The 26,630-nt window shown below is 46.1% G+C and overlaps 1 protein-coding gene across 7 annotated transcripts; it reads left to right on the forward strand.

Annotated features, from left to right (window-relative positions):
• The first annotated feature begins 235 nt into the window (after positions 1–235).
• On the forward strand, positions 236–19,267 carry FLCN (folliculin). Of its 7 annotated transcripts, none has more exons than XM_041771466.1 (13): positions 236–260; positions 2,752–2,872; positions 5,159–5,431; positions 6,770–6,916; positions 8,636–8,857; positions 10,079–10,239; positions 11,688–11,779; positions 13,376–13,566; positions 15,066–15,179; positions 15,977–16,100; positions 16,953–17,084; positions 17,189–17,294; positions 17,984–19,267. In XM_041771466.1, exons 3-13 carry the CDS (start codon positions 5,183–5,185, stop codon positions 18,183–18,185), a joined length of 1,740 nt encoding a protein of 579 aa, XP_041627400.1. In that variant the 5' UTR covers positions 236–260; positions 2,752–2,872; positions 5,159–5,182; the 3' UTR covers positions 18,186–19,267. The 7 variants fall into 7 exon arrangements, with proteins under 7 accessions (XP_041627400.1, XP_041627399.1, XP_041627395.1 ...); XM_041771465.1 differs by lacking the exon at positions 236–260 and adding an exon at positions 267–368; XM_041771461.1 differs by lacking the exon at positions 236–260 and adding an exon at positions 271–494.
• Positions 19,268–26,630: the final 7,363 nt, after the last annotated feature.

Here is a 26,630-nt window from a genome sequence, read left to right on the forward strand (position 1 = left end):
CTGGTGGGGGGAGGCGCGGAAGTCGGGCGGCGGAAGAGGCAGGCGGCGGGAAGCGGCTTCAGGTTTTCCGCGAGCTCAGAGCTGCCTGGCTCGCGCAGTTTTCTCGGGTGTGCGGACTGGGCTTGGGCCCGCTCGCTTGGCAGTGCAGAGGTGCGTTCAGCCAGCCCGTGCCCCCCCGCGTGGTGCGCGGATGGTACGGCCCGGCCAAGTCACGCGCCTCGGGCTGGGCGCCGCAGCCGCCGCCGCCGCCGCCGCCCCGGGTGAGTGGGGAGGTGGCCGGACCGAGCCACCTGAGGGGAGGTGCGGGGCCCCGCGAGGGCAGGCGGGCGTCCCGGCGGGCTCCAGGAGCGCAGGGCGAGTCCTGTCAGGTGCGCCGCGGCCCGAGCGCCGGCTCCGGCCCCGAGGCTCTCCTCGCCCGTGCGGGAGCCAGTCCCGGAGCGGCCGGCCGGCTCGTGCAGCCGTTGGAACCCGGGCTGGCGGGCTGCTTCGCGGAGGTCGGAGGGAGCCTGGCTTCCGGGGGGAGGGCTCGCGGAGGGGCGGGCGGCGGGCGGCGGGCGGGAGCCGCGGGGGGCGCGGCGGGGGCGAGGACCGGCCGGGAACGTGCCGGGGCCGAGGCGCTCGGGTCGGCGGTGCGGCGCCCCCGGAGCGGCTGTGCGGAGCTGCTGACGGGGTGGGCGGCAGACTCCCGGACCGTAAAGGGACCAGGACCACGAGCTCGGTTCCGACCCGGTCGGCGTCGTTGGTTGGTTCTCCTCGAGCGTTGCCCGGGCACCGCGCGTGGCCTCGCCGCCCAGCCAGGTCCGGCCGTACCTCCGCTGCACGGGGGAGGGTGCGTGTCCGGGTGTCTTCTCTCCAGGCCGTGCTTCTCGGGAAGGGTGGGCCTACCTCAGTGCGCTCCAAGGCGGGTGGAAGACCACTTTCCTCTCCGGGTTGCTGGATATCGTTGGGCGCAGCCTTGTCACCTGGAATCCATATTTACCCAAGGGTAGGCTCGCTGCGGATTGAGTCCCAGGTGAGCCTCAGCAGCCGTTGGAGGAGGCAGAGGACAGGAGGAAGGAGGCACCTGGCACCCGCGGCGTCCACCGGGGTGGCTGTAGGGGCTCCTGTCACAGCGGGGAAAGCGCTGGAGGCGTTGGATTATCCCCGTCGTTAGGAGGAGATTGAGGAATAGCACATGACTGTGTTTGCCCTTGTAGTGTCACCCGCGGGGAACTTTGTAAACAGAAATCCAGGTGAAGGTGGAAATAGTAGAGCCACCACGGTGTTGAATGGGTTTGAGCTGGAAGTAATTCCCTGTGGAACGTTCCACCTTGGACTTGCTGGGGTCCAGCTGCTGACTTAATGGGACTCCCCAGTGGAATCCTGCTGCTCCTTATTGGTTAAGAACCATTATGATACTGTGTTTCTTTTCAAGGTGGTTTTTGAGCCTCTGTGGTCCTATGAGAAGACCCCAGGAAGTGGAAATGAAATAGACCCAGGGCCATGGAAAGGGCCCTGCTTTTTTGAGTTATTTGGATTCTTTCTTTGAGTTGAAGAGACTAGGGGAGGGGGACAGATTTCTGCTTCTTCCTTGGGTTCTGGAAAGCTCATTGAGAACTGTTAGGTATATTCAAGCCAGTTTAGTTTCTTCGATAAACATCTGGTACAGATTGGAATTGGGGGTAAATAGAAAACTGACTCCTTGGGACACCTGGGTTGACTCAGCAGTTTGGCGCATGCCTTCGGCCCAGGGCGTGTGATCCTGGAGACCCGGGATTGAGTCCCACATCAGGCTCCCTGCATGGAGCCTGCTTCTCCCTCTGCCTGTGTCTCTGCCTCTCTCTCTCTCCCTCTCTCTGTCTCTTTCATGAATAAATAAATAAAGTCTTAAAAAAAAAAAACTGACTTCCTGCCACTCAGAATTCTGATTCCACGTGCCCTGCATGGAGCCTGCTTCTCCCTCTTGCCTGTATTTTTGCCTCTCTCTCTCTCTGTCTCTCATGAATAAATAAAGTCTTAAAAAAAAAAAACTGACTTCCTGCCACTCAGAATTCTGATTCCACGTGTAGTGGTTAACCTAAGAGCTGGGGTTGGCCTTTGTGTCTCAGCTTTAGGGTGATTCTCAGGATAGGAAGATATTTGACATCACCTGTCAGGTAAAGGCTGGAGACAGGTTTTCTTTCTGGACTTTCTGGAGCTAAGTGGTATCTCCTTGTCTTCTGCTGGCTGTCTGGGGCTCTTGTACTCCTGATCAGGACTGCTTTTAAAAAAAATCAAAACAAAACTACTAGTAAGAGTTTCCCATGTTGACCAGGGATACTGGGAAGTAGCTTGGCAACATCACCTCTGGTGTCTCCTTCCCATTGGAGGAGGAGAGAAACTTGTAGGCCTAGGATCTGAAGGATTTCATAGGCATGGTGTGGGTGCTGCCAAGGCAGTCCCCTTGTAACCAAGAATAGGAGGGATGAGAACCTTATATTTGTAAATGTATTTTTAAAAGACGTAAGTATATTTATATTTAGAGAAGTCCTTTATGAAATACGGTGTAGGGGTGCAAAAGTTCAGCTCAAAGTTTGGCTGCAATGTCAACTTGCTGTCAGCCACTGCTCAAAAGGCAAAAAGCCTACTAAGCCATTCAGAACCATGGGAATCTCTGGCTCTTTTTTTGTGATGTTCTCATTTTAAGTTGGCAGTAAGCTGCTTGATTGTTGCATGTGTATCACCAAGTGCATTGCTTTTATGATCTGCTTAGATTTTTTTTTCCTTATCTAGAAAACATCAAGCCTTAGAGCTGCAGTATGGCCACCGCTGCCCTGCCCGACTCATTTGGAAATGGCCTTGCCTGCTCTTGTCTAGGTGGAATGGTGCACGTGTGATTTTGCTGAATATAACGGTTAGTATGGATGCTCTACAAACTGGGTGAGCCTTAGCCAAGTGCTGCTTTCTTGCAGATATTTTGCTGGAAGGAACCTTATTTCTCTCTTATTCCTCTTAAAGGAAGATGTAGCCTCTTTCTCCAGGGTTAATGCCTCTGCCTTTAGGTCTTAGTGCTTCTTCCTGTGGGATTCTTACTCCATTGATGGTCGCTTCACCCCCCTCTTCCATAATAGATTTTTTTTTTTAAGATTTTATTTATTCATGAGAGATACAGAGAAAAAGGTAGAGACACAGGCAGAGGGAGAAGCAGGCTTCCTGCAAGTAGCCTGATGGCGGAGTGGATCCCAGGACTCTGGGATCACTCCCTGGGCTGAAGGCAGATGCTCAATTGCTCAGCCACCCAGCCACCCAGCCACCAATCTGTCCCCCGTAACAGATTCTTAAAGCATCATTTTCTTTGATCTCACCAGAGCGAGCCTTATGGAACCTCTGTTTAAATTTGGCTTATTGTGGTCTCATGACACTAGGCTTTCAGACTCTGGTTCTCCCCATGCTTATGCTCTTGAACCTCTCCTGGCCCTAGATATCCTCAGTGAGCTCTCTGCTTTCTGTGGCAACAACTGTTCTCTCTCCATGGGCAGCTCCTGAATCCACTCATCTATCCAGTACTTTAATGTGGTGCCTGCTGTGTGTGTCAGGAACTGTTGTAGATAAGACAGGCTCACTCCCTGCTCCCACCTCCACCTTGGGGAATATTCATTTGTGGGAAACACAAACAATGCAGCTTCCAGGAGACCTAAAATAAAGTGGAAGAGGGGAGAGGGTGATGTAGTAGAAGGGAGTGGATGTTGTAGGGGCTGGTTTGGGAGGCCTCTCAGTAGGGACATGCAAGGAAGAAGGTGAGTCAGGCAAAGGTCTGTGGAGTGTCCCGGACTTTCACCTTCTGCCCAGCCCTCTCTGTTACTACAGTCCAGAATCTCCTTGGAACTCTCAGGGTTTTCCAGCTAAATATCCTGCTCTCTCTTGAACTCTGTCTCCTCTCCTGCTGTATCCCTCTCCCCAGGAACATTCTGTGCCCCAGCTCTCCCTACTTGCCAGGCACCTGCAAATCCCCATCTGATCCCCATGCCTGACTCGCATCAGCCCAGCTTACTTGTGTTTTGTGTTGGCTTCTGCCATTCCCACTGTCACTCAAGCTCCAACCCGTGCCTCAGGTACAAGAACGGGAGCAGTAGTAGTTGTGTCAGCTAAGAGGTTGCGTGCAAGACGCCAGGTTGGTGGCAGAGTTAGTGAGCAGGCTGGAGAAGGGAGGCTGCTGCGGAGGATGCCGTGACGGACAGACCACAGGGGTTTTGAGAATGCCATCACCCAGGACTTGCTCCCCACACCCCACATACGTGTTTGCACTGGGTTCAGCTTCCTGGGCTAATGCCTCTAACTGGTCAAGCCTTGGTCATGCCTATGGAGGAGGATGAGGACAGAGGCTTTGGCTCCATAATAGGGGAGGGGATCCCCAAAAGAGGAGGTTTGGATCCTAACCCCTGTCCGCTACTCAAATTTACCATATTTCTCATCAAAACCTATCAAAGAATTTCCAGTCTGAAGAAAATTCAGGCCTTCACTGTGGCCTAGAAGGGTCCCTAAAATCCACCTCCTTCTAGTCTTCTGCCGTCATTCCCCAGCTCTGTAGAGCCCTAGTCATGCCCCCTCAGTCCCCTGGCCTTTCCTCCCATCAGCTCTCACTCAGGGAGCCCCTGATGTCCCAGACCACATGGCACTTCCTCCAGTGAGTCTCTGCCCTGGACCTGCTGTCCTCTTCCCGAGGCTGTCACCACAAGAGAGCAAGCAGTGTGTCGTATGTCCCTCCCCTCCTCGAGGGTAAGCTCCACGAGGGCAGCATCATGTCACCCAGCATGGCAGCTGTTGATAGAATACACAAGTCTCTTCTCCAGACCCCTATGGCATTGATTGGTGTCACATTTGCCATATTGTCACCCGCGCATGTGTTCTCTATGCTGTCTGCCTCTCAGCCCCGTCACAACTCTAACTGAAGGATTTTCCGTGGGGTCCTTGAATCACGTTCTCTCTTCTCCATTGTAACTCCTGATTGGCAGGGACTGTGTTTTGTCTGCTGAGTTTCTGCTACAGCTGATGCGGTGCTGGCTGGCTGAACTGCCTTGCTGGCCAGAAAGCCTATTGATGACACCTTCCCAGTCCCTGTGCTCTAGAGCAGCCTCCAGGTTCTCTGGTGTGAACATAGGCTGCCTGGCTGATGGTGTCTCCTCTCATCCGCCCCCTGCAGGCCCTCTGCTGTCTCCAGGACACCATGAATGCCATCGTTGCTCTCTGTCACTTCTGTGAGCTCCACGGCCCCCGCACTCTCTTTTGCACAGAAGTTCTGCACGCCCCGCTTCCGCAAGGGGCTGGGAATGGGGACAGCCCTGGCCAGGGCGAACAGGCCGAGGAGGAGGAAGGTGGCATTCAGATGAGCAGTCGGATCCGCGCTCACAGTCCAGCTGAAGGGGCCAGCGCAGAGTCCAGCAGCCCGGGGCCCAAAAAGTCAGATATGTGCGAGGCAAGTGTCTCTGGGAGTGTTGGAGATGTTTTTTCCTTGTCAGGAACTTGTGCTTATGCTGAGTATTTGACCTGGAGGGTGGGCAGGAGACCCTGTGGGACTCAGCAGTGGCTGTGATCTCACAGAAAAGTGGGAGCTTCAGGTGATGGGTACAGGCCATTCTTGTGGGCCCTGTGCAGCATGTTCACTTCTTTTTATGTCCGTCCAGTTCTTTCTTTCATCCCAGCTGTCGTTTTATCAGCTGACCCTGTGCCAGCAGACACCTGACACCAGTTGACATTTGCTTTTCAGCCCTCCCCTCTGTATGCTCGTGTCTGCACACAGGCCCATCCTTGGCTCCACTTGCCTCAGCCCAGTATCTTGGGAAGTTTCCTCCTCATGGGGTCTTGCTTTTACTCTTGGTGTCATTTATGACCTCTAGGGAATGAGGTTTAAGTTCCCTTAGCAAGTTGCTGCTTTATATGACAGACCTGGGTCGAGATCTGAAATCAGGAGTGGTGTTAGACCTGCCGCTACAGGGTGGACAGGAATCCAACTGCATTAGTTTGGTTCCACTGAGAAGCCGACAGCATGCACGAGATTGATCTTTTCGTTGCTGGAAACCCCTGTGAGGAAGCAGAAGGTGGGGAAAAGCATTGCCACCATGAACAAATCTGACAGCTGTGAAGGAGAGGAAGGAAAGGGTGCTAGAAAAGAGAGTTATTGAGCTGGAATTGCCATGGGAAGGGTCCTGCATCTCCCACAGAGGGGCTTGCTTCAGTACATTCTTGTGCAGTCTAGGTGGGGATAGCGTCTGGGACCTGACCTCAGTGCCGACGTGGTGGTGGCTCTAGAGGGGCAGCAGCCAGGACCACCAATCCCTTCCGCTCCATAGCACTGCCTCTGAGCTCGTGTTGTCAGGGTACCACAGCAGCGTGAAAGTCTGGCAGCCTCCTGGGGCTCCTGCTGAGTGGTTGTGTCAGGACCAGGGACAGAGGCTAGCCCCTTATTCTATGTGGGCCTCTTTGCACCCCTGACCTGCTTCTGTAAAATGAGGATTCTCAGTGTAATTATCTCCTAGGGTTCAGTGGATTAAATGAGGTGTATGCAGAGCTCTTCATAATACCTGCCACATAAGTTCTCAGAAGATTAGATCTCTTATTTATACTCTGATGATCTTTGTGATCTGTGTGTTCTGGTTTTCCTATTCAGGACACGTTAAAATCTTCACATGGGTATAACTCTAGATGCCAGTTATCTTTATATGAAAATAGACTGAGTTTTCTCATTCAGATGTACATAAGAAAGTTTGTTGCCTGCTTCCTCACTAATTGGTTTTCTTCTCTTTCCCGGGGGCAGGGCTGCCGGTCCCTTGCTGCAGGGCATCCCGGGTATATCAGCCATGATAAAGAGACCTCGATTAAATACGTCAGTCACCAGCACCCCAACCACCCCCAGCTCTTCAGCATTGTCCGCCAGGCCTGTGTGCGGAGTCTCAGCTGTGAGGTGAGCACTGTGACTCTGGGGGGTACTCTGTGGGAATATCACAGATACTCCAAGGTGCCCTGAACAGGTTCAGTACTGGTTACAGAAAGGAAGACAGGTCATTGCTTCTGGGAGGATGATAGGTGGATCAGGGAGCAGGGAGCAGGGAGCAGCTGCAGTTCTTTAAAGCTCCAAAATACGTTGAGTTGGACTGCAGTGTTCTAAATGGTTTCTAGCTTATCATTTCAAGCACCAAACTTAATCTATTCCTTTTTTTTTTTTTAAAGATTATTTATTCATTCATGAGAGACACAGAGAGAGAGGCAGAGACAAAGACAAAGGGAGAAATACACTCCTCACAGGGAGCCTGATGTAGGACTGGATCCCCAGACCAAGATCACGCCCTGAGCCAAAGGCAGATGCTCAACCATTGAGCCACCCAGGCATCCCTGTTATCTGTCTATTCTTGATGAATGTATTCCTAAGACATTAAACATTTCTAGGTTATGTGGCTTACTCTATCAAATACCACCTTTTTTATTGTCTCAATCATCAATACAAGCCTTAGTGGTCACTGTGTGCTCTCAGAACCTCTTGAAGGTTGAATCAGTTTGTTCCTAAACTACCTGGCTCCTATTGTTGAGTTCAAGTCTTAACCCTTATGGTTTTTGGTTTTTTACTTTTTAAAAAAAAAAAAAAAACGTTTATTAGTATTTGTGCGTGCATGTGCACATGCTCGCATATGAGCGGGAAGGGAGAGAGAGAGAAAAATCTCCGCAGACTGAGAGATATCTAATGGGGGTCAGAGCACAGTTGGTTTTATCATCTCTAGGTCTTACAGCCCACATAGAGCCTGACATCGGGATTGATCTCAAGACCCTGAGATCATAACCTGAGCTGAAACCAACAGTTGGATGCTCAACTGACTGACCAGCGTAGGTGCCCCTTAGCTCTCATAACTTTATCTGTCACAAAGAATTCATAATCCAGTTATAAAACTTCCATTCTCCGTGCCCACTTGATCTAACTGAGGCCCCATCTTAGTTTTCACTTATGGTTGCAGTGCCTACCTTCAGCTGCTTTGATTTCCTACTGCTAATCTGCTAGAAGCAGGTGATCATGCCTAGTTGAATTCTGTGTAAAGTAAGAGTGAATGTGTTACAAGGGGACCTAACTTCTCGGCTGTAAATAAAGTATACACATTTTATTGTTTGGACTCTACAGTGATTATTTTGACCTTCTCCAGTATATTCCAGATGAGTGATGTTGGCAGATTTGAGTCTGGAATAGATATAATATTTGAACAGGAGTTATTTATGGTTCAGGGTAGAAAAAAGTAATGAACCTACTTTACTCATCCTTGCAATGTATGATTACAGATGTTTTCTTATTTTTTTTTTTTTAAGATTTTATTTATTTATGAAAGATGGAGAGAGGCTGAGACACAGGCAGAGGGAGAAGCAGGCTCCATCTAGGGAGCCTGATGTGAGACTCAATCCCGGGTCTCCAGGATTACACCCTTGGCCAAAGGCAGACGCTCAACTGCTGAGCCACCCAAGCATCCTGGATGTTTTCTTTTAAAGTCTAGTCCCAGGAGCAGAGGAAAGCAGTTTTCCTCTCGTCCCCACCTTTCTCCCTATTCCTATAACTAATGCTGGTTAATTAGTGCAGAAAGGTAAGTGGGAGGAGGATTTGATTGTGCACAGGACTGTCTCCTGCCATGGCTGTGGATTTTCACAGGTCTGCCCTGGTCGTGAAGGCCCCATCTTCTTTGGGGATGAGCAGCATGGTTTTGTGTTCAGCCACACTTTCTTCATCAAAGACAGCCTGGCCAGGGGCTTCCAGCGCTGGTACAGCATCATTGCCATCATGATGGACCGAATTTATCTCATCAACTCCTGGCCCTTCCTGCTTGGGAAGATCCGAGGGATCATTGATGAACTTCAGGGCAAGGCACTCAAGGTGACCCCACATAAAGGGAGAATGGGTGGCAGTGGGGGAGGAACTTTGTACTGATGGGGATCAGAGCACAGCTAGTTTTTATCATCTCTAGATCCTGCAGCTGTTGCTCACTCCGAATCATGGTCTTCTGACTGCAGAGTCAGTCCTGCTTGTTTTACTGGGCTCTCTTGAGTACATTGTCCAGTTCTCCTTCAATTCTGGCTGCTTGATTGTGGTCACATGCCCTGGTTTCTCCCTGGTGTCTGTGTTTCCTCTGACCTTCATTTGGAACCTGTCCACAAATCGTGTTGTAGACTCATCAATACTGTAGACTTCTAGCTCTTGTAGTATTGTTTCTCAGAATAGGCCATTGTGCTGAACAGCCTTCAAACCTCAGAGGCATAAAGGCCTACAGTTTTGGGGGTTGCTTCCTTTGTTTTGTTTGGGGGTTGGGAGGAGGAGTTTTCTTGTTTTTTGTTTTGAGAGAGCAGGGTGAGAGCAGAGGGACAGGGGGAGAGAATCTCAAGCAGCCTCCACACCAAGTATGGGCCCTAACGCAGGGCTTGATCCCATGATCCTGAAATCACGACCTGAGCCAAAATCAGGAGTCTGGCACTCAATCAACTGAGCCATCCAGGTGTCCGACAGGTTTTTTTTTTTTTATTGTAGTTGTTGATGTTCGGTGTCCATTGCAGGAAATGGGAGGGATATACTTGCTGTAGTCAGCCGAGCAGGTGGAGCAGCAGCCATATTGGCAGATTGCTCATTTCTCCGCAAGAGGGCATAGATGGTGCTGGAGGGCCTTGTTTCTCTCTCACCTCATTGCCAGAATTCAGCACATGTCCCACCCACACGAGGTCACTCAGTGAAAACCTCCATGTGTCCAGAATAGGAAGGGGGAGGGGCGGACTGGAAATATGTGGAGAACAGCACTAATGATCACGCAGGCATGTATGCAACCTGAGTACCTAACAAGTGCCTGATGAGTTGGTTGTGGGAGTGGAAGTGGGTACAGGGGAAATTCATAACCGATTCCTCTTCCTTAGATAGCTTTTTGTCAAGCTGTGAGGCAAAAACCATTGAGAATGATGAGACTGGCAGCACTTTCTGCACCCTATATCAGAACAGCAGAATGAGACAGTCTTCAGGAATAGGATCCAGGAAGTTGGCTGTGAATGAGCTGGCTTTGGACTCCTTGGGTTTTGTTTCGTTAAAAGGTCACCCCTTCCTTTCATGTTTTAGGTATTTGAGGCAGAGCAATTTGGTTGCCCACAGCGTGCCCAGAGAATGAACACGGCCTTCACACCATTCCTGCACCAACGCAATGGGAATGCAGCTCGTTCACTGACCTCCTTGACAAGCGATGACAACTTGTGGGCATGCCTTCATACCTCCTTTGCTTGGTAACGAGATTTTTCAGTCTTCTAGCCATTGAGAGTAGACATGGTCTACTGGTTAGATTATGCATGAATCTGGGGAGGGCAGTTGTTGGGTGAGTTCCCCTAGGGAGCTCTGTGCTGTGTACTTGTTGGCAGGCGCTGACCTGCATCTCCCTTTTTTCTAGGCATCTTCCCTTGGGCACATGGAAAAAGGACTTAGGTGGCACTCACATCCCCATATGCTTAGGATGCCCCTATACCAGAACAGTGATCTCTCTTTCTGTCTATAGCAGCAAACCTTTATCTCACACAGGTCTGTGGGTCAGGAATTTGAGAGTGCCCGGACTGGACAGCTCTGGCTGATTCTCAGGAGTTCATCAGTTCGGGCTACAGTGGTCCCTGGCCATTTGATGCAGGCTTTTGGAAGCACTTCTGGCACAGGCTGTCTAGTAAGAGTGTGGTGGCACTCAGGCCTGCCTGGTCAGGAAGAAAGGATGATCTCTGTCTTTTTAAAATCACCACGGTCTGGCCACAGATTGTTTCTGTTCTTTCCATTGCAAGATGGATCCCTCCCAAAGATGCCCTCAAATCCTCACCCTTGTGCAACGGTGGCTTCCAAGCCTCATCACCTAAGGTGTGGAAGAGGTGCCTTGAACAAAGATCTTTGAGAGTAGCTCCTGAGGGCTTGAGAACTAAGGAGAGAGTATCTGTCTCCTGTGCTCAATGTAAAATCATTTAGAGATTTTCAAAAAGATCCAAACTAGAATGTACTATTTAGTACAATCAACTGTACACTCTTGTTTTCCAGCTGTAGTATTGTCAACATTTTCCTGCTTTTTCTCTCCCCTCCCTTTTTTCTGGAATATGTATTTTTTAGATTATATTTATTCGTCCATGAGAGACACAGAGAGAGACAGAGACATAGGCAGGGGAGAAGCAGGCTCCCTGCAGGAAGCCCAGTGCAGGACTCAATCCCAGGACCCCAGGATCACACACTGAGCCAAAGGCAGACGCTCAACCACTGAGCCACCCAGGCATCCCTGGAATATTTTTTTAAAGCAAATCTTAGTTGTATCATTTCAAACACAAAATCATCCCAACAAAATCGACCCATTGCTTAGCATCATCTAGCCCGATACATGTTCAGTTTTCTTGTTTGGCCTCAGGACTGTTTTTTGAAATGGGGATCAGATTACCACTACAGACCGTACACATTGTTCTCTTAGTCCAAAGCAGTTTCTCCTGCGCCTCTGCCATGGATTTTCCCATGCCTTTTGTCGGAGGACCTAGGTCATTTGTCCTGCAGAATTCTCCTTTTGCGTTTGGCTGATTGTGACTTTGTGATGTGTGCAACGCGATCTTTTGTACCCATATTTTCTGTAAGCTACTAGTGAGATCAAAAGGCTTGATTGGCTTCAGGTTCCACTTTTCTTCTGGCAAGAACACTTCACAGATGGTGCTTTGTTCTGCAGGCTCCTGAAAGCATGTGGCAGCCGGCTGACTGAGAAACTCCTAGAGGGTGCACCCACAGAGGACACATTGGTCCAGATGGAGAAGCTCGCGGGTGAGCAGGGAGTGCTTGTGCTGGAAGCCTGTGCTGGCAGTCGCTGTTGGGGGCCATCTCACAACCACCTAGCCCTCCATCCTGATTAAGGGGACCCTAGGAGGAATAACCCAGGAGGAGCATCTGCAAGAGCTCAACCTGTAGTCTTTTTTACTGTGTTTTTATTGTGGTTTCCTGTTTCCGTTTCCTTGACAGTCACATGAAGGAGTTTACCATCCTGGGCAGCCTGGGAAAGTCTGCTATTTAGCGCTGTGAGGCTGTGGAGAAGATACATGAAAGGTTTTCTTGTCTCTGTCTTATGATCCGCAGGTGCCTGCCCTCTGTAGACACTTGAATAATAAAATGTTAAGCTTCAATTGGACCCAGAGTTTCCATCAGGGTAAGGCTTCCCAAGCCTTACTAATGTATGGGGACTCCTTCCCAGGTTTTTGATCAGAAATCTACGTCTAGGGCTTAGGGTCCTGTGTGTTTGAAGTAACTTCGTGAGGGATTCTGATTCTGCTGCAGTGTGTACCAGCCAAGGAACCTCTGGTCTCAATCCAGAGACGAGGAAAGCACATATGCTTTTCGTTTGGAGATGATGTGATTCTTAGTGACCTATGACAGCGGCCCCAGCTTTGGGGTTGGGTAAACCAGACTTGCAGTGTATGTTGTGTGTAATGGGTAACTGGTAACATTTGACATGGTTCAGGTTGCAAATGGCCTTCTTAATAAATTGGAGCTGTTTCAAGGTTATTCCTATAGTCAGGTGACTTTGCACACTTAGATTCCAATATGCTTTCCTAAGCGGGAGAAAGTGAGTAGGATTTCAGCGAGACCAGAGCATGATAAGACCTTGGTAATCCACCTTCATGCCCTCATGCATCAGTCGACCCTAGAACCATTTACTATTGTGATTTCAAATTTCTAGGTTAGTAAAGATGGCAAGGGTAGTCTGTTGGTTGGAGTATACAGAGAGCCAAGTGGCAGGCACACAGGGCTTTCTGTCATGTCTTAGGCTGTATTTTACTTTGGAACACACACTTTGGATTTGGACAGAACTGACTTCAGATCCTGGCTCCGCCCCTTGTGCATTCTGTATGACCACACAAGACCTCTTCCCTATGGTTTTCATTGGGAACATAGAGGGAAGATGTCCTTATTTGTGATGGTTGTCACAGAGATTAATGGAAGTAACAAATAACTTCCTTATCTGTAAAATATGGTGAAGAGTTCTGACCTCAGGACAGTTGAAAGGATAAAGTGAAATGTATGGAAGCATTGAGAATAGTGCCTGACTGAGGAAGTATTGAGTGACCAAGCTATCGTCATTCTCATCTTTGCTTGGAATTATCCCACAGCCATGAACACTCATAGTCTTGCAGTGCCTGCTTCATGATGCAGTGTGAGGCTTTGAGCCAAGTAAATAGACCAGTGGACTGAACCCTCCCTGCTCATCCCAGGGCTCCAGGGGCAAAAAGTGATGTAGGTAGCTGGCCAGAACCAGAAATCAGAACACCTTGGGCTGACATGGACATAGTAGCACTGTCGCATCCAGGGAGTGAAGGAATCCAAGGACAGCAGGTTTCATAAATGTCTCTGTTGTCCATCTTGCAGACCTGGAAGAGGAATCAGAAAGCTGGGACAACTCTGAGGCTGAAGAGGAGGAGAAAGCCCCCGTCTTGCCGGAGGGTGCAGAAGGGCAGGAGCTGACCAAGTGCCCGACGGATTCTTCCTTGCTCTCAGACTGTGGAAACTGGCAGCCCCGAAAGTTGTCTGTCTTTAAGTCCCTTCGGCACATGAGGCAGGTAGGTGGCAGAGGGGTAGTCCTGCATTCAGAAGCTCCAGAGAACGGCCCCATCCCCTTCTTCTCATCCAGCACACTTTGTTCCTTAGGCCCATCATCTTGAGACCCCATGGGGACTGGTTGGGTAGGAGTGATCAAGAAACCTCCATGGCTGGCTGAAGATAGCTGGGGCTGTCTGGCATAACTTAGCCACAGGAGCACTGTGCTCCCCTTTTAGTGAGGACGTAGGTGTCTTTTTTAAAGAAAGTCCTGCGTGGTCGGCTTCTCATGGTCCTCTCATCGTGTCCTGCTGGAACCTTTTAAAGGAATTGAACAGTACTGCAAAGTGGAAATGATGGCTGTCCCTTACAGAAAATTGGAAAGAATCTGGATGTCCAATCATAAGAATTGCATCCGAACAATGGAATGTCCTTAAATACAGAAAGGAAAGCGTCCAGTGTATAGTACAGGGTGGTATGTGTGTCTGTACATATGCGTACCAGAGACGACAGAAAAGTCACACAACAGTGTTGACCATGGTTATATTCAGTCAGATGGGAAGAAGAGATCACAGGATTACAAGGGCAGGCCCTTTTTATATTTTCCTGTGATTATTTTTGCTATGAGCATGAATTTTAACAAAAGATAGTTATTTCTGTTTTGGAAAATGAAGTAAAGATTGATTTAATGTCAGATGCTCTATGAGGCTTCTTGATGAGGAAGAATCACCCATGAAAACCACATATTTGGCTAAAATTGTCCTTGTTTGTTGCTTATGTGGATTAAAGTTAGAAGGAATCTTCCAATTTCATGGGAGGTGGGAATATTTTGAAGCTATAGGAATTTTGTAAAAAGGAATATTTCTAACTTCCTTTTTTTAAAAAAAAAAAAGGCCATGTTATAAGCCTGTTTTAAGGCTGTTATAAGGTAACAGCCTAAACTATAAAAACGCCAGTGTCAGGGGAGTTATAAAAAGAGAGAGGGACTAATCTAGCATAAAATAGAATAAAGAACTCAGAATAAATGAAACAGGCATGATCCTTAAGTGACTCCTGGGTTGAAAGGATAATAGCAACAAGGGACACCGTTAGAGATTTGGGGCTCTAAACCCAGATACTGGGTCAGTGGACATCCGGGTAGCATTTCTGTGTGTGTTGTGTATTGGAGCTGTGTAGAAGAGCCCTTATGCTTCCTGGGTGCTAAAGTGTCATGCTGCCTGTCCCTTACTTTGAAATGGTTCGGCAGAATCGCAGAGAGAGAGAGTGAATGTTGTAAAAAGCTAACATGTTTTCTGCTTCAAGTTTTTAAAAATAAGATTGAGGAAAAGATTTTAAAGTGTGCAAGAGCTTTGGTATCAGGCTTCAGGGTGCATATCCAGAGCCTTGCACCTGCCTCCACCTCACTGTGGGCAAGTCAGCCAGCCCTTCCCTCTCCTGACCCGTCTTCCCTCACTATGTGGAGAACACACAAATAACTTTGGTTGCATGAAAGGGCAGAACACAACTGAACTGTATTTTCTAGGTCCTGGGTGCCCCATCTTTTCGTATGTTGGCCTGGCATGTTCTTATGGGCAACCAAGTGATTTGGAAAAGTAGAGATGCAGACCTTGTCCATTCAGCTTTTGAAGTTCTTCGGGTAAGCATATCTTTTAAGTCTTTAATAGCAGGATGGTATTTGGCTTAGTGGATTCTTGTTTTAAATCCTGATTTTAGCTGTGAATGTTAGGATGCAGGGATGGCTCAGTGCAAAGGTTCATGCCTGAATCTGAGGTCTGTGCTTTTTGTCCATTGTTGAAAATGGCAGTCACTGATGGTTATTATTTCCAGTGGAAGGAGCCTGTGCTATCCTAATAGAGTGATAATTAACTACCCCATCTCCAACCCAATATTCCTCAAAGAAGCCATTGGTGTGGTTCACAGCTGTCTTAGAGGCAGGTTTGGGTCATCACATGTCCCTGCACACAGAACATTCCTGATGAGTCCAGTGGGATGTGGGTCTGCTGTGCTGCCTGCACCTCACGGGTGTCGTGGGTGCCAAGGCCCAGGTCTGGTTGATGATATTTAAGTCCTCAGAAACCTCGTGTATACCTAACATCGGCCTAGGCCTGTGAGAGCACAAATGAATATGACACAATCTCTCAAAGAGCTTATACTCTCTTTGTGGGATGATGGAAGAGACAAGAATCTGAGAAGTCAAAGCATAATAGGAAGATTAACACCACAAAGAGGTAGCACAAGTCCCGTATGCCTGATAGCCAGGGTAGGAGTGGGGGCCATGCGGGAGACACCCCATTGGGGCTGTGTGACCGAGGATGCTTTCTGGGAGGAGAGAGGCTTGGGCCGAGCTGGGGCGGGCATGTGGGGTGTGGGTGATGGAGATCGGCAGGCGCTGTTTCAGCTGGGGTTGGTCCTGAGTCACTGTGTCCCCTCTAGACTATGCTGCCAGTGGGCTGTGTACGCATCATCCCTTACAGCAACCAGTATGAGGAGGCCTACCGGTGCAACTTCCTGGGGCTCAGCCCGCATGTGCAGATCCCATCCCATGTGCTGTCCTCAGGTACACACCTCCCCTGGCCCACCCCAGGCGCTGTACCTCAGGGCTCGGAAGCAGAACTGCATCTTAGTGCAGATCTGAAGATGGTGCCTGCTTGGAAACAGGACAACCAGCTTTCCAATGGCTTTGGGCCTCTTTCTCCCTTTACAATGGTTGAGGGATGGACAAGACAGGCTGAGTGAGGGTGGCTTGCTGGATAGGGTTCTTGGTGGAGGGCAGGGTCTGGTCAGGGAATGGGTGTCAGAGGTTGTCATGTCATTGTGCTGAGTTGGTGATGCCAGCGAGATTCAGGAGGCAACTCTTTTCTTTAATATGCCTTAAATCCAGCTTTGACGTTCATTAGTACAGTGGGGCTTGCTGCACCTTGGCAGAGCATCTGGCGTTCAGCAGTCCGGAGCCACCACTCCATTCAGCATCCCAGACTGAGTCCTGAGGCCCTGCGAGGCAGCACTTTTTTTTGGAACATAGGCTCTTGGTTTCAAAAATGGGCTTGAAGTTTTTAACCACTACAGACTAACTGTGCAACCTTGAGCCAAACCATTTAGCTTCTTTGAATTTGTTTCTGTCATAAAATGGGACTTAACAGTGGTACTGTCACCCGGCTGCTGGGCATTAAGTGAAGTGAGATATAGAATTCCCGTAGTTACTGGAATATAATACATGAACTAAGGCAAGAGTTAACCCTTAACTCTATTCTTAAATACACTGCAAAGGGTTTCCAACGCCCAAGCATTAGTCGGGAGGCGAGTTTCCGCTCTCTGATCTGACATGACCTGGCGTGGTGGCAGCGGGAGGCAGGCTCCCGAAGGGGGCAGATGCACGCCTCCTGCAGTAGTGCATTTTGTGTTGCTGTAGAATTTGCTGTCATCGTGGAGGCCCATACAGCCCCCCGCCCCAGCCTCCACCCAGCCGGATGCGAGGATGACCAGTCTCTGAGCAAGTACGAGTTTGTTGTGACCAGCGGGAGCCCTGTAGCTGCCGACCGAGGTGCGTGCTGCCAGGCCAGCCTGCCTTTTCCCACGGTGAGCGGGAGCAAGAGCACTGCCGCTGCCTCTCGCTCCCCATGCTGACGACCCTGCCCTTGTTCCCAGTTGGCCCCACCATCCTGAATAAGATGGAAGCAGCTTTGACCAACCAGAATCTGTCCGTGGGTGTGGTGGACCAGTGCCTCGTCTGCCTCAAGGAAGAGTGGATGAAGTAAGCACACTCCACCTTGGCCCCTGGAGTCTGCTTCCTCCCCGGGGGTGCTGGGAAGCCAGTAGCAATTCTGTTCTGCTGGCGAGAATCAGGAGCTATTTCCAGAAAAAGGAGCCTTGGCCTCCCTGAGAAGGGAAGTCAGGGAGAATAGAGGTTAGGAGCATGTGCTCAAATAGCATCTGCGCCAGTTAATCTGAGCTAGTGACCTTGAGCAGTCAGCGCCCCCAGTCCTCACTCTGCTCCTCTGGGAGATGGGGTGACACCTGCCTCCAAGAGAAGCAGTTATTTTTGCTGCTTAATTAACTTTAAAAATCTGAAAGCTAGATAATAGATGTTCCCTTTCTATTAAGGCTAATTAGTTATTTGATTTCCTTAAGTTCCTCTTAGTAATTTTGGGTCAAATTCAATTAGATGTCCTGATTTCCAATAGTAAAATGAAGCTTAGGAGCAACAAATTCCTTTATGAATTTAAAGAAAATAGGTTTTTCCCCCATTTTGCAACACCAACCTTATTACCCAGGGTTAGAACCGCTGGGCTAGCAAGAGGTCCTGGAGCGTGCAGGTGGGAGCTGCTGCTCTGTGCCAGCACCTATAGACCTTGTGCTGGTCTTGAAGCCGTTAGGCCTCGGGACCAAACTGTGGTGTGATTTTACTGTGGCATCTGAGTGTTTGTTTTTGGTTTTCTTCAGCAAAGTGAAGGTCCTTTTCAAATTCACCAAAGTGGACAGTCGACCCAAAGAGGACACACAGAAGCTCCTGAGTATTCTTGGAGCATCTGAGGAGGACAATGTCAAACTTCTCAAGTTCTGGATGACGGGCCTGAGCAAAACCTACAAGTCACACCTCATGTCCACAGTCCGCAGCCCCACAGCTTCAGAGCCTCGTAATTGACCCTGCCACAGGAATCTGACCCCATGTTTGCCTTCTGAGGAGTGTGGTGATTGCCATCTTCGCCACTGAGCTCAGTATCTGATGGCAGTCATAGATTGCTTGTGTTTCTGAACTGCCAGCATGGAGCTGTGTCCTAGCAAGGAATGGAAACTTGGGGCTGAACTTTGCCCTCTGTGTGGGATCCCGACCTGGTGTAGTTTTCGGCACCATTCCAAAAGCTGTTTGAATTGCTCTGGCCCTGAATGAGGGCAGTGGGAGACTTGGGACAGTGGGTCCCCTGTGTTTGTGTACCCCTGTGAGAGAAGACTAAGGAGAACATGCATCTTATGCCTCAAGGATTTAGATCTCAAAATTCATAAGGAAGGTATGTCAGGCCAGTCCCAACTTGGGTATTTTGGCCTCAGTAACAAATCTCTCAAGGTTAATGTTTGAACCTTTCCATTCTGAAATTCAAGACTTTTCCAAGTTTTATATATGATTGCGTGTATGTTTTGCTACAGTTTTGAGTTTTTAGGACATGTGTGATCCATAGTCATTGTTAGTAATCTGGTTTTGAGCTCTGGAAATGGCTTTTGGCATGGGACGGATGTTTTCTCATCTTTAAGCCCTCTGGGATTCATGTTCTGGAACCATGTGACTACAAAGTTTTCTAGCCATGCTCTCCTGTGGTTGCTTTGACATTTCCCTATAGCTCGAGGACAGGCCCCTGACCGTTTTTAACACAAAGATGATACTTTGCTGAAATGTCAGATGGAACCATTTGACTTGCCTAACCTACTAGATGTGGCATTGAGAAACCTACCATAGTTTTATTCCATATTACTTTGTCCTTTATTGCTTCTTAAACATTTAGATTTGGCTACAGGTAACAATTTTCAGAGTATGGTGATTTAAGATAGTTTCATCATCCCGGTGTACACTATTGATAAGGATTCATGGCTTGGATTTTCCAGCAATTTTGCTGATTTTGTTTATAGTTTTTTGTGTTTGCTTAATTTATATTTAACATGGAGACTAAGTTTGTATGAGTAGGTATCTATCATGCAAGAACTTGAAACATAATAAAGATATATTTTTATAAACTGTTGGCTACATGGTTTTGTTGGTTTGATACCTAGATTTTTCATGGGATCAGTCACACAGAGTATTATGGCTAAAATAACACCTGTGGTAGAACTATTTTAAAACTCCAGTCTGTTAAAGGCTTGCAGATTCTAGAAGACTTGGACTGTACATTGTGGTTAATTTTGATCAATTTCAGCTCAGAGCACAGTAGCACTACCCATACTCCTGCGGGGAGCCACACAGCAGGTGTGCAGGTGTTCTGGAATAGGCTACACATACCATATAGGAGCTGTGGTGGGTAAAAAGGACCCTAGACTACAACTGTTAGGGAATCCGAGCTCTGATCACTGGTTGCTGCTTCTGATCAGAGTGGTGCAGAGCCAGGCAGCCATTGTTGCACCTTCCCTCACTGTTGCAAACCCCTCCCCCTCTGGCTGCGAGGAGACTTCATGGTTCAATGCCCTTCCCCTACTCTTTCAGCTGTCTGTGTGTGCATGTGTGTGGATGGATGTGTGTTCCCCATTTCAGGAAATCCAGAACATAAAACTCTAGGACATTAAAAAACAACTGCATATACAGAGGAAATTAGAAGCTGTGCATGTCCAAGGAAGGGCTTAGAAAAGACCTGAGAAAAATGTAAGTTTATACCTCAGCCTGATCCTTGGCAAAGAAAAAGCCAACAATAAGAACATGGAGAATCTTGGGGAAGGGGAGAGTATCTAATTTTCAGTTATCATGTTACTAGATTTAAATGTCCAGCATTCAACAAATATCAGGAGGCATACAAAGAAACAGGGAAGTTATGTCCCATTCAAAGGGGAGAAAACAATCTGCCCCTGAAAAGGACTTAATGGCAGATATACTACACAAAGACTTTATTTTTTTTTAAAGATTTTATTTATTCATGAGAGACACCGAAAGAGGCAGAGACATAGGCAGAGGGATAAGAAGGCTTCATGCAGGAGCCTGATGTGGGACTCCATCCTGGAACTCCAGGATCACGCCCTGAGCCGAAGGCAGATGCTCAGCCACTGAGCCACCCGGGTGTCCCTAAACAAAGACTTTAAAACAACTGTCTTAAAATCACAATTACAGGGAGATGTGAAGAAAGCCAAGAAAATGTGTGAGCAAAATGAAAATATAAAAAGACCTAAAAAAGTTTCAGAGTTGAAAACTACAACTAAAAAAAAAAAAAAAAAAAAAAACTACAACTGAAATGAATTTATAAGAGGCCGATTTGAGCAGGCAGAAAGAATTTGTGGACTTTTGAAGATAGAACAGTGGACATCATCGAGGCTAAGGAACAGAATTTGAAGAGTAGTGGACAGAACTCTCAAGAGAACTATGGGACACCAACAAAAGGATCAACATGCACATCATGTGAGTCCCGGGAAAGGAAGGGCCTGAGAACATTGAAAGAAAGAATGGCTGAAAACTAACCAAATTTAATGAAAGACAGGAACATAAATACACAAGCTCAAAAATTCCCAAGTAAGATGAACTCAACCACCCTGAAACCCATTCTAATAGAACTTCCAAAAGACGAGCAAACCTTGAAAGCAACAAAAGTGAGACAAATCACAGATCTTCACTAAGAATACAGATTTCTCATCAGAAATGTCAGAGGCTAGGGATGCTTGTGTGGCTCAGTGGTTGAGCACCTGCCTTTGGCTCAGGGCATGATCCCAGTCCTGGGATCAAGTCCTGCATTGGGCTCCCCACAGGGAGCCTGTTTCTCCCTCTGTCTCTGCCTCTCTATCTCTCTCTCTGAGGAATAAATAAAATCTTAAAAAAAAAAAATGTCAGAGGCTAGAAGACAGTATGCCATATATACTTAAAGCGCTAAAGCAAAAATAAAATAAAAATCCAAGAAATAAACCCTGTCAACCAAAAGCCCTGTATCCAGCAAAACTGTTCAAAAGTTGGGGAGAAATCAAGACATTCCCAGATAAAAGAGGGGGCAGTTTGTGACCACTAGACTTTATCTGCACAAAGTGCTAATGGGAGGTGAAAGGTGAAATGCAAGGTGAAATGACACCATCAGCACCTCAAAGCCCTGTGGAGAAATAAAGATCTCAATAAACGTATATCCTGGGCACTCGGCACAACAATAGTGGCCCATATCCTTTTCTCAAGTGCACTTGGATCATTTGCCATGATAGGCCATACGTGAGGCCACAAAGTAAATCTCAATAGATTTTTTTTTTTTAATCTCAGATGTTTTTTAAGTTTTTTTTTTTTTTTTTTTTTTTTTTTTAGATCTCAGTAGATTTTAAAAGATACAAAGTATCTTCTCTGACCACAATGGGATAAAGTTAGCATAAAACTGGAAAATTCACAAAATTGTAGAAGTTAAACATGCTTTTAATCTTTTAAAGATTTATTTATTTTAGAGAGCACTTGAGTGGGGGAAGGGACAGAGAGAATCCTCAAGCAGACTCCCACTAAGCATGGAGCCTGATGTGGGGTTCGATCTCATATCCCATGAGAACATGACCTGGGCTGAAGCCAAGAATCAGGCACTCAACTGAATGAGCCACTCAGGCACCCTGCTTTCTTTCTTTCTTTTTTTTTTTTTTAAGATTTTATTTTTATTGGGGATCCCTGGGTGGCTCAGCGGTTTGGCGCCTGCCTTTGGCCCAGGGCGCAATCCCGGAGTCCCAGGATCGAGTCCCATGTCAGGCTCCCGGCATGGAGCCTGCTTCTCCCTCCTCCTGTGTCTCTGCCTCTCTCTCTCTCTCTCTCTCTCTATGTCTATCATAAATAAATAAATCTTTAAAAAAAAAAAAGATTTTATTTTTATTTATTTATGATAGACACAGAGAGAGAGGCATAGACACAGGCAGAGGGAGAAGCAGGCTCCATGCAGGGAGCCCAATGTGGGACTCGATCCCTGGACTCCAGGATCATACCCTGGGCTGAAGGCAGGCGCCAAACCACTGAGCCACCCAGAGATCCCCCCTTACCTACTTTTCAGTTGAAATAGCAATATGTGTAAAATGCAATTGATGTTCTGACTTTCAATCTAACAAGGTTTTGCAGTATGTGGAATACATAGTAAGCATAGTTCTTTCAAAACATCCTTTTGAACTTTTTAGTAGGGAATGATTTCTGGGGCAGCTGAGGGTTTGGTGACTTGAGTGACATCTGAGTCAGTCGCTTATTGTTCTCTCTTCTGTCCTTTTTCATGTGGGCCACTGTTTACTTCCTCCTTATTTTCCTTTCTTTTTTTCTTGTTGATTTAATTCCTTCATTAATATTTTTGAGTGCCTAAGATATACTACATATTATTCTGGGGGGGCTAGATATACAGCTCCCTGCTCTTTTGAAATTTACCATCTTGTGAGAAAGTTGAACAATAAACTTAGACAAGTGAGACTATTTACTATGACTAAAATGAGACAGTAGTGAGAGGTAAAAGTGCAATGTTGATTTGGAGAGTGCAGGAAGGCCCCTCACTTCACAGGGAAGCTGAGAGCTGAACAAGAGAGATCAAGCTGTTCCTTCCTTTTTGTGTCTTTCCTTTTTCCTTCACTGTAGCCCATGGATTTAAAAAAGCTGAGGTAAATGAAATATGGCATAGAAAGACAATAGAGAAAATCAATGAAATAAAAAATTATTTCTTTAAAAAGATTAACAAAATTGTCCAACATTTAGCTAGACGGACTATAAAGAAGAGAGAAGATTCAAATTACTAAAATCAGAAATGAAAGTGACATTACTCCCTAGTCTAAAGAAATAAAAAGGATTATAAGAGAGTACTATGAACAACTGTGTGCCAACAAATTGGATAACCTAGATGAAATGGACAAATTCCTAGAAACACAAGGCTACTAAGACAAAATAATGAAGAATAGAAAATCTGAATGGACCTATGAGGAAATTGAATGGGTAATAATAATAAAAAAAAAATCTCCTAAGAAAGAAAACTCCTGGAGATGGTGGCTTTATTGGTGACTTCTACAAAACATTGAAAGAACTAATACCACATCTTTTCAAACTTTCCAAAAGCTTGAAGAGGAAAGAATACTTCCTAACACATTCTATGAGCCATCATAACCCTGACACCAAAGCCAGAAAAGACTCTATAAGAAAACTACAGACCAATATCCCTTACACACATTGATGCAAAAATCCCCAACAAAGTACAAATAGCATATTAAAAGGACTATACATCATGGCCAAATGGGATTTATTCTGGGATACAAGGATGGTTCAACATAAGACAATTAGTGTAATATAATACACTGTGTCAATAAAATGAAGGAAAAACCACATGGTCATCTCAATTGATGCAGAAAAAGCACTTGACAAAATTTAACACTCTTACATGATTTAAAAAACTCTAAAATAAAAATGAAAGTAATAAAATTAGTAAATATAAAATAATATACAATTATTATAAATAATATGTATTAAAAAACCTATTTATGAAAATCCTGTGGCAATACTCAGTTGTAAAAGATTGAAAGCTTTTCCTCTAAGATTAGGAACAAGGCAAGGATACCCACTTTGACCAATTATCTTCAACACAGTACTAGAAGGTTTAGCCAGAGCAATTAAGCAAGAAAAAGAAAAGACATTCAAATTGGAAAAGAAGTAGTAAAATTATTTCTGTTTGCAGGTAAAGTGCTCTTATATATAGAAAACCCTAAAGACTTCACTAAAAAGCTGTTAGATCTAATAAAGGAATTCAGCAAAGTTATAGGATACAAAATCACACAAAAAGCAACTGCATTTCTATACACCATGAACAATCTGAAGACGGAATTACAAAAACAATTTTATTTATAATAACATCATAAAGAATAAAATAATTAACTGAGGGGGTGACAACCTATATAACAAAAGCTACAAAACATGGCTGAAAGAAACTAAAGAAGACATAAATAAGTGGAAACATTCCATGTTCATGAATTGGAAGACTTAATATTGTTAAAATATCAGTATTACCCAAAGCAATCTACAGATTCAATGCAATCCACATCAAAATCCCAAAAATGTGGGGGTTTTCCCCCAGAAATAGGAAAACCCATAAAAAAAAAATCATATGGCATCTCAAGGGACTTCAAATAGCCAAAACAACCCTGAAAAAGAGCACAACTGGAGGACTCACACTTTCTGATTTTGAAACTTACTGCAAAAATACATAATAAGAAGTATGGTATTGGCATGAAGATAGACATATAGACTAGTGGAATAGAATAGAGAGGCCCCCCAAATTCTCACAAATATGGTCAAGTAATTTTTGATAAGTGTGCCAAGACCATTCAGTGGGGGAAAGCACGTTCTATTCAACAAATGGTTCTGGGGAAACTGGATATCCACATGCAAAAGAACAAAATTGAACCCTTACGTAACACCACATAAAAAAATTAACTCAGGGGCACTTGGGTGGCTCAGTGGTTGAGTATCTATCTGCCTTTGGTTCAAGTCTTGATTTCAGGGTCCTGGGATCGAGTCCTGCATTGGGCTCCCTGCAGGGAGCCTATTTCTCCCTCTGCCTATGTCTCTGCCTCTCTCTCTGTCTCTCACAAATAATAATTAAAAAATTAACTCAAAATGAATCAAGGACCTAAATGTAAGAGCTAAAACAGAAATTCTTAGAAGAAAACACAGGGCAAAAGCTTCTTGATTTTGAATTTGGTGATGATTTCTTGGATATGACACCAAAGGTGCAGGTAACAGAAGGAAAATAGACAAATTGGACTTCATCAAAATTTTATAATTTTCTACATCAAAATATTCTATCCACAGAGTAAAAAGGCAAGCCACAGAATGGGAAAAAAATATCTGATAAGGGATTAATATCCAGAGTATATATAGAACCATAAAATTCAACAACAGTGAAACAACCCAATTCAAAAATGGGCAAAATATTTGGCTAGACATTCCTCCAGAGAAGATATATAAGTAACCAACAAGCACATGAAAAGATACCAACATCACTAATCACTAGGGAGATACAAATCAATAGTACAATGAAATATCATCTCACACCATCAGGATGGCTACTATGAAGAAAACAGGAAATAAGTGTCAATGAGGATATGGGAAAATTGGAGCCCTTGTGCACCATTGGTGAGAATGTAAAATGGTGAAGCCACTGTGGAAAACAGTATGGAGGTTCCTCCAAAAATTAAAAATAGAATTACCCTAGGACCCAGCAATTCCACTTATGGGTATATACCAAAAGGAGTGGAAAGCAGAGTGCCAAAGAGATATTTGTACATTCATCTTCTGAGCAGCATTATTTGTAACAACTAAAGCATGGAAGCAACCCAACTGTCCATCGACTGATGAATGGCTAAGCAAAATATGTCATATCCATGCAATGGAATATTATTCACCATAAAAAGAAGGGAAATTCTGTAATATAACATGGATGAATTTGAGGACATTATTTTAAATGAAATGAGTTAATCACAAAAAGAAAAATCCTGTAGGATTCCAATTATACGATGTACTTCAAGTAGCCAAAATCATAGAGGCAAAAAGTGGGATGGTGGTTGCCAGGGCTGGGAGAAGGAGAGAATGGAGAGTTAATGTTTAATAGGCATGGAATTTCAGTTTTCCAAGATGGAAAGAGTTATGGGGATGGATGCTGGTGATGGATGCACAACAGTGTGAACACCTTTAATCCCACTGAACTGTACACTTAAAAATAGTTGGGATAGTCGATTTTATGTATTTTGTTAAGGTTTTATTTTAAAATAAACTCTCCACCCAGTGAGTTGCACGCATCACTGATGGAGCCAGGCAGATGCCCCTATTTTATGTGTATTTTAACCTAAATTTTTAAAAATGACACCAGTGGGGATCCCTGGGTGGCTCAGCAGTTTAACGCCTGCCTTTGGCCCAGGGCGCGATCCTGGAGTCCCGGGATCGAGTCCCACGTCGGGCTTCTGACATGGAGCCTGCTTCTCCCTCCTCCTGTGTCTCTGCCTCTCTCTGTGTCTATCATAAATAAATAAATAAATAAATAAATAAATAAATAAATAAATAAATAAATAAATAAATATTTTTTGAAAAATGACACCAGTGAGGCCAGTTCTCTGTGGTGCGAAAGTTTCAGGTGCTTTAGTGATTTTCGATGCTCCTCTCAAAGGCAGTGTTTGGAGTTGATGAGATCCCACTCATTTATTCCAAAGACATCTCTTGAGTGTCTACACATGTGTGCTTCACATCTTGTTCAACTTTGGGGAATAGCTCATCCATTAAAAATATTTAAAGGATGGGACACCTGGGTGGCTCAGTGGTTGAGCGTTGACCTTCTGCTCAGGACGTGATTCCGGAATCCCAGGATCAAGTCCCACATTGGGCTCCCTGCATGGAGGCTGCTTCTCCCTCTGCCTGTGTGTGTCTCTGCCTTTCTCTCTC

The sequence above is a fragment of the Vulpes lagopus genome, chromosome 10 (assembly GCF_018345385.1).
Source record: "Vulpes lagopus strain Blue_001 chromosome 10, ASM1834538v1, whole genome shotgun sequence".
NCBI lineage: Eukaryota > Metazoa > Chordata > Mammalia > Carnivora > Canidae > Vulpes > Vulpes lagopus.

Coding starts and splice junctions, on each gene's coding strand:
- FLCN (XM_041771466.1), top strand. CDS start 5,183: ATGAATGCCATCGTTGCTCTCTGTCACTTCTGTGAGCTCCACGGCCCC. Junction 13,567..15,065: donor CCCTTCGGCACATGAGGCAG/GTAGGTGGCAGA, acceptor TGTATTTTCTAG/GTCCTGGGTGCCCCATCTTT. Junction 15,180..15,976: donor CAGCTTTTGAAGTTCTTCGG/GTAAGCATATCT, acceptor TGTCCCCTCTAG/ACTATGCTGCCAGTGGGCTG.